Genomic DNA, 8056 nt, shown 5'->3' on the forward strand with positions numbered 1-8056 from the left:
TGGAGCCCCTCCCCTGCGGAGAAGCCTTTATATAGAGCCGCTCTGTGGTGTTGTGGCCTTGGTGATCACATCCCCGCCGCCAGCAGATCGTCTCCACAAGTTCTTCTCCCATCCCAGAACCAAGGTAGCTATCAAACACAGACGCACACGTATGCAGCAGATCACATTTTTATTTGATGAGCAACTTTCTCCTAATATTAAAAAGATGTTTTACAAAACATTTTCAAACTCATACATTTGATGTAATATCTTAAGTTTTGGTATAAAATCAGTCAAAATATAAAATTTAAGCTTCCAGTTAAAATCTGATCTGCACAGAAACTTTACAGCTGATAAAAAATAATCCACTTTTATATGAAATCTGCGCCTTCACAGACTAAATATGATAAAATTATTTAGTGACATCATGTGTGGGATTCTCGTTTTGTTGGCTTCTTTTTGAAATGACTTCCGTCTTGCAAAACTTTGTAACTTTGCAGCCCGCTGCACTCTTGGTGTCACAGCTCTGCTAATGTGATATGAAGGTGCAATTAAAAACCAAAAAGTAATGGAATCAAATCAATGCTACTATAACTCGATTTCTTTTAAACTGGAACTTTCCAAACATGCCCACCGGGGACAGAACTTACAGAGTGTCTTTGACTTTAAACATAATGCTCTCCTCAGCCTCATATTATTCCCACAGGCAGAGAGACCACATCAGACAGATTTATGGTCAGCTGTTAGAAACTAGTGAATTTCTAACAGTAAAGTTTGAACTTGTCTTAAAAATGTTCAGTTTAATGAACTCAGTTTAGGGAAAACATGTCAAAGGAATAATGAATGTTTTAAAAATGTTTATGTCGCAAGTCTGCAGCAGAAATCTGCAGTTTAAATCTGGCAAAAAATGAAGCGTTAAATTGGTGATGTAGGAGGAGCAAATGTTTTTTCTCTGACCGTCTCTACAGCTGTTTCCTTGTGCACGAACGAGCTGCAAAATCAGTGTTTCACAAACCAAAAACACGTTTTTTCATCAGAATTCTTGTTTTTAGTTTGACGGGCCTGTTGGAGGTTTTTGTAAATTTTCAGCAAATAAAATAATTTCTGCATATGGAGGCTGAACTTTTAAAACCTCAGAGCACATTACAATCATGACATCTTTAAAGCTGAAATTTTAGCCTCAGAGCTGTCAGATGTCAGGGTCTCACTTAGTTCACTGAAATCTCAGATTATCAGAATCATCTTTACGTGGCCAAGTTTGTGCAGACAAGGACTATTTTTAAATATGCATATATGCACAATGAGAACATTTTCTGGAGGTATAAAAATGCTGAGAGCAGCTGTTCTCTAACAGCAGGCCGCCCACCTGCTCTCAGCTGCTGTCGGTGTCACGCCAGCAGATTCCGGCGGGCAGTAAAATTAGCAGCGGGGCCTCCGGCACGCCGAGGCTTTGTCCAGAGTTATGAGCAGGCTCAGATTCGAGCGGCGGTTGCTACGCCGGGAGAAGAAGAAAATGTGGTCCAGGAAGCTCAGAGGCAGCTCTGGTTTCACATCAGGGGGAAATTTAATATCGGCAGCTCTCACTGAGCTGTGACTGAAGGAGACGATGTGATGAGATGTGTCAGGATAAAGCAGACACACCTGAGAGGGAGGAAGAGGAGGAGGAGACACTCAAAGTGACAAAGATGAGACAAATGTGGTTTTCGGGGTAGATGGGTCGTTTCCCTCCTTCTGGCCGTGCTTCGTGTTCAGCTCAGCGGTGTCTCCTTCACACATCTCCAGCTTCTTTTTCATCCAAAAACACTTAAGCCTTCGGCCCTGCAGGCTCCTCCTCCTCTGCAGGAATCTAAACATGTTTAGGAAACTATCGATCAAATTTTACATTTGATCGAAAATAAAAAAAAAAATATTATAAAATATTTCTTATTTATAAAATATATAAAATATTTCTGTATGGTTTAGTTTGAGGACACACTGTGTGCTGTCAAACAAACACTCATCAAAGAACTCATCTCGTTTCCTGTGGGCTGACTGATCACTTCCTGTTTCCTGTGCAGCCTCCTAAGCAGACATGGAGCGTACCTTCATTGCCGTGAAGCCCGATGGCGTCCAGAGAGGACTGTGTGGCGAGATCATCAAGCGCTTTGAGCATAGAGGCTTCAGGCTGGTCGCCGCCAAATTCGTGCAGGTAAAAACGACACCAGGCGCCACAACTCACATACAAACAACTGATCAGCACATACTGACCACCAGCAGGGGGCGTTTCTTCTCTGCTGCAGTTCATTTGCTCATAAAAGTGCAGCTGTCAGCTTTAAACTGAGGCTTTGAACCAGCTTCATCAGAACAGAGTTACGAAGCAGCTTTGATGAATTCCATTCATAATAATCCTTCTTTACCTCACACCAAGCCTCGTTGCAGCCGCTCATCATCTATGTCTGAAAGCTCCTCCCCCTTTAAGGCAGCTTTCTTGATTAGCAAAACTGGATTTGAGCAGCAGGTGGGTGGGGCTTCTATGCTCCCTCTATGACATCATACAGATCCCAGATTAGAAAAAACAGCATAAAGTGAGTGTTTAGAGCAGCCTGTTTGTGCAAAGCGAGCTCATTATTCGAGACTTCAGTTTGTTTAGTATGAAAGTCCACACAGGAACAGGAAATACATGACAGGAAATAAGACGAGGGTCACTACCTTGAGTTGTTTTCCTGTATCCTACATGAAAATTCTGTAATTTCAGAATTTTGCTCATATGAAGCCACGCTCACGGATCTCTGATGATCTGCAGAGTCCAAGTGTTCGAGCCGGTACGGTATAAATATTAGAGACGATGTAAAAGGCTGGAGCGAGCCAAGCAACATGGTGTGACAGGAGGTGTTCGATTAGAGGCGATGACAGGGGCTGAGTGCTTGGCGTTGTTGAAGTGAAGCCAGTCGTCTCGGTGGATTCATGATGAACATGCAATAAAACACCTGATACCCCCCTCCCCCTCCAGCCCCCTCCTCTTGGCAGTCCAAGTGTGGATAAAACATGGATGTAACCTCAGGTTAAAAAAAACTGGGGCTTGTTTCACCACTTGTGCTCATAAAGAGCTCGGATTGGATAGAAGCCTCATGCTCAGCTGATGAGTTTATGGTCTCAGTGTTGCTGCTTTCAGGCCTGACTGAATAAAACACAAAGTTCATTTTTAATACTGGTCCCGTCGTTGGGCCGTGGCCACCCAGTGACTGACTCGCCGATGAATGTGTAACTTCCTGTATTTGGTGTCTTCAGGCCTCTGAGGACCACATGAAGAAGCACTACCTGGACCTGAAGGACATGCCTTTCTACGCTGGACTCTGCAAATACATGTCCTCTGGACCCGTCCTCGCCATGGTAACACACATACAAACACACTCAGCTCACCTCTAGTGCCGCCATCACACACATATCTTTCTCGCTTTATCTCTTTCCGTTGCCTCACTCGTCTCTCCATCTATTCACACCCTCTCGTGTTCAAGGCATCGTGCTCCGACCTCCACCGGACAAACGAGGCGCACATAGGAGACTTTAATCATCCAAGCTTTATTTAGCCTGACCTCGCACACGTTTGCAACCAAAAGGGGATAAAAACAAAACTGCAAACAGTTTGAGTTTGAGAGGAAATATGAGGCACCTAAAACTGCAGTTCCTCTGACATCCACTAGAGGCTGCAGCAGGGACTCAGTCCCATTTTAAACGTTTACAGCAGAAATAAACACGTTTACATCCTGATACACAAACAGCTGTTGTTTTTTTATAACTCACCTGTTTAAATTGTATTAAGGCTTAAATTTTGCATTATTAGGGGCGTGGCCTTTTTGACTGACAGGTGGATGATGGCGACTTAGGTTTTAGGCTGTAGCTGCTAGCTGTCTGCTAGCTTCACCTCAACTGAACCTCTGGACCTTGTTTGTGCAGCTGGAGCCTTTTAATGATGTGATCTGACCATTAATATGGCTGCTGTGAGGTTAATGGATCTAATGGATCTACACTTTGGGTGCAATCGCCAAGAAGGCGCTATCAGCAGGGGCGCCACTAGGGGGCGCCACCCCCCCTCAAACAGATCATTATAGATTTCAAAATCTTATTTGGTTTTCATATGTATCTATTTTCAATGAAATCTACTTTAATAATCATTCTCTCTTTATTGACATATTTTTCATTAACCTATGTTTAAAATACAACTTTGTCAGTGGTCTTGAGACTTTTTGTCCAAAACTAGAAGACAGTGTTTACATTTTACTTCTATTCTGGGTGAGTTCAAGAGCGCCCCCTATAGAGCAGCAAGTCCACCGAGGAGGCAGTTCCTGACAATTTAGAATATTTAATTTGACGTGATGGTGACAGAAAACTGAAACTGGTGACATCACAGTGGTCTCGTCCATCTTTTAGATACAGTCTATGGATTACACTGGTTTGTTCTTCCTGTATCACTAAAGTAGAAAAGAACTAAAACTGTTCACCTTTCAACGTAAACATCAAAATTCAGTTCAGCTGTTTGTGAAGTGTGTGTTTGTGCATTCCAGGTGTGGGAGGGTCAGAACATTGTGAAGCTGGCCAGGATGATGCTGGGTGAGACCAACCCCGCTGACTCCAAGCCCGGCAGCATCCGTGGTGATCTGTGCATCAACATCGGCAGGTGAGCAAGCGACCACGACATGACTGCCTCTGTTTTATAACACAACATCACGCAGAGCAGACGGACCCACACAACTCACAACACTGTTGTTTTTCAGCCAGTAATAACTCAGTGTAGTAAAGATTAGGATCTCAGTGGGATAATAGTGTCTCCTCCCAGTCCTCCATCCCGGCTCCCCCCGGCCGTAGCATCCTCAGTATCACTGTAACATATTTCACTTAGCCTTACTGGACACACACACCATGGTCGGGAGTCAAACCCCCGACCTGAAGGTCCAAAAGCAAGTAGTGTCACCACTGCATTGTCCAGCTGCTGTGTGTGTGTGTGTGTGTGTGTGTGTGTGCGTGTGTGTGTGTGTTAAGACATTAGAAAACTAAAACACTCACAAAATGTTAATGAGATCTCTTAAATTCATAATATTTTAAAGTCTTAACAAAATGTGAAAAATTTTAACGCATTTTTGAAATGAGACATTTTCTATTAGCTGTCTGAAAGAACCCCTCCCCTCCCCCCACAAACCCTGAAATCATTGATCAGTTATTGATCCGCATCGATCACCTCCGTCTCCACAGGAACATCATCCACGGCAGCGACACCCTGGAGAACGCCAAGATGGAGGTCGACCTGTGGTTCAAGGCCGAGGAGTTTGTCACCTACACCCCATGCGCCCAGTCCTGGCTGTACGAGTAAACCGGCCCCATCCACCATCATCCGTCAGCCCCGCCCTCCCTGCAGTCGATCGTCGATCAATCCACAACATGTAGCACTTATCAATAAAGTGTCATGTTAACAACAGTCTGGATGTTTCTGTGTTTCTCTGGGTGAACGCGGTTTCTACTGTTATCACCAGCAGCAGCAACCAAATCCCTCCGCCTCTGAAAATAGTGCCCATCGAATCCACTGTCTCACTGTGTTCATGTGATAAAAGGCAAGATGCTGCATCAGGTCAGCTCAGGTGCTGATTATTGTTATTAAGACTAAACAGATGTTTTTGTGGTTTCGAGCAGCGATGGCGGCTGATGGGCATCGTCACTGCTGCCAGATCCTCATGAGTGTAAGACGCCAACGGCACACCGGATTGGCAGTCCAGCCCTGCACTCGTCTGTTCATAAGTGGCCAGCTGGCATTGAGTTAGCTGTGCATCTATCAGATACCCTGTCTGTAGCTGTGAACCTCAAACTCATTCTGGTGTTTCTCTAGCTTTTATTTAAAGTTCTTCATCATTTTTCAAATGATGGATCTGACTTAGATCCATTAACACAGGCCTAAAACCAGCTGGGGATTCCCCAACCGCCTGGAGAGTGGTTACTGCAGGTTGCTTGGTTTTGTTGGGTTGCAAAGAGGTATGCAGGGGTGCACCAAAAACCTCTGTGACTGTGAGCAAAAGGACATAGTATTTCTGTTGGGGACTATTTTCAGCAGCAGTTTGATACTGGTTTGAGTTATTACAAGGGAAATTAAAAAACAAAAACTGTGGTCTGTGCTGACATACTGTATAAGTAAAGTGGAATCTGATTAGCTTGAGTCATCAACACCAAACAGCTGGTAGCCAAAACACCAAGTATGACCTCTACTCGACTTCAGAGGGCGGAGGCATAAACCCACACGTTCATGGCTGAGCATGAGTAATGCGATGCTGATGATGAATGAGAGAACTCAAACAGACCCATCAGCTGAATCCTACCCTCCTCAGCAGCTGACCCGACATCAGATAAACTGTCAGACCTCCAAACTGCTGAGTACAGTCCAACGGGCCAGACCCAGGAGGGAAACCCATCAGGCTGAAACTCAGATCCAGAGTGCCGGCTGATGAGCTGACACTTGTTCCTTTTTACAGAACTGAGACGCAAAGACAGAAACAGACCTGTGACGCTTCCAGCTCAGTTAATTATGTGGATTTGCTGATGTTGACATCTTCCTCTCCAAGTATGCACTCCAGTCCAGAGCTTTTACAGATTTAAGGTGTAAACTGCCAATCAAAGGGTCAACAGTTCACCAAGATCCAATATCAAAGTCCCGATTTGGGCCAAAAAACTTTCAACACACGTGTGAAGGATCCACGACCCGACCACCCCTTCATGCTTTTCAGCATCTGCATTATTACGGCGGCTGTAATAACGGTCACGGCTGCAGCTTTTCAGCTCACAGCTCACTCTCCGACAACAATGACAACAATCAGTCAGAACCGAGTTCAGATCATAAGCTGACGAGGCGTGATTGCAGATGCTGCTCAGGTGCGTCCGCCTCCCCGGCAGCAGGACCGCAGACCACGCTCCGCACAACACAACTCGGGTTATTCAGCCTAATGGTAATGGGCTTATGACGTGAAAGTGACTCACAAATTTGTGCCACATTTTCCCTCCAAAACCTCACAACCTTTAACCATTACAGTCCGGAGTTGATCCAAACCTAAATTTTAATATTATGAGTTCAAAGACCTCAGAGTTGGAGGTCTCGACTATCGTTGTGATCATTGTACACTCGGCTGCCAAGTGGGGAATTCTGGAGATCACTGCCGTTCTGAGGTTCCTGCTTCACGTCCATGGATATCACAAACCGGACTGAAGAGAAAAGGCAAACTCGGTGATGTCCAACAACCATGAAGACATGCTTGACTTTGTGCCATGAACTGGCCTGAAACAATGGTAGTCTGCAGCTGCATGCTGAACTTTCGCAGTGAAACGTTTCCACCTGCCAGTCCATGTCCATTCTCACTTGTAGTCCGGAGATCTGGGTATTGGCACGACTGAAGTTGCAAATACAAGTGGATGAAATTAGCCTCCTTTGAAGGTTGGCCGAGGTCGGAGAAGAAGGAAGACAGCCGAGTTGGTTCTGCCATCAGGTGAACATGGCTCCTGTCTGCCTCTGGAGGTTTCTCAACCCATCGAGAAGGACAAGCAGGAGAAGACCCAGTACCTATTGGAGAGAATACATCTCATGTGGTTTGGGGAAAGCCTCAAGATCCTCCAGGAGAAACTGGAAAATGCTGCTGGGTAAAAGATCTGGATTACCATCGTAACCTGCTGCCACCTCACCCTAACCAGGTACGTGGAGGATAATGGAGGGATGTTTGTTCTAATGTCATACAAACTTCTGACGCTAGTAGATCTCGAGTTTTGTACCTTTCACAATTCAGTCTTGGAATTTTGTGTCCGATCCAAATTTGGACATTTTTCTGAACAGTGCACGTTAACAAATGTCCCAGTCTAGTTTTGACCCATAATCGGTCTCGAACTGGACGTTAGCACTTCGATATTTTTGGATCCGTGTTTACCGAAACCTTTCAAACATCAAACTCATGATTTCAGTGAATCTGATCTTATGATCGCAGTCTCAGCACTTCAAGTTCATTTAGTGACCTGATAATTTGAGATTTTATTTTTCACAAAAAGTATTTTACACACACACACACACACACACACA

The 8056-nt window shown here is 44.7% G+C and overlaps 1 protein-coding gene across 1 annotated transcript; it reads left to right on the top strand.

Annotated features, from left to right (window-relative positions):
* The first annotated feature begins 38 nt into the window (after positions 1–38).
* LOC102204545 (nucleoside diphosphate kinase B-like) lies at positions 39–5428 on the top strand. Its single transcript, XM_005747658.1, has 5 exons — positions 39–124; positions 2037–2167; positions 3247–3348; positions 4521–4633; positions 5206–5428. Exons 2-5 carry the CDS (start codon positions 2051–2053, stop codon positions 5321–5323), a joined length of 450 nt encoding a protein of 149 aa, XP_005747715.1. The 5' UTR covers positions 39–124; positions 2037–2050; the 3' UTR covers positions 5324–5428.
* Positions 5429–8056: the final 2628 nt, after the last annotated feature.

Source organism: Pundamilia nyererei, unplaced genomic scaffold (assembly GCF_000239375.1).
Source record: "Pundamilia nyererei isolate P.nyererei 1_Seehausen unplaced genomic scaffold, PunNye1.0 scaffold00202, whole genome shotgun sequence".
NCBI lineage: Eukaryota > Metazoa > Chordata > Actinopteri > Cichliformes > Cichlidae > Pundamilia > Pundamilia nyererei.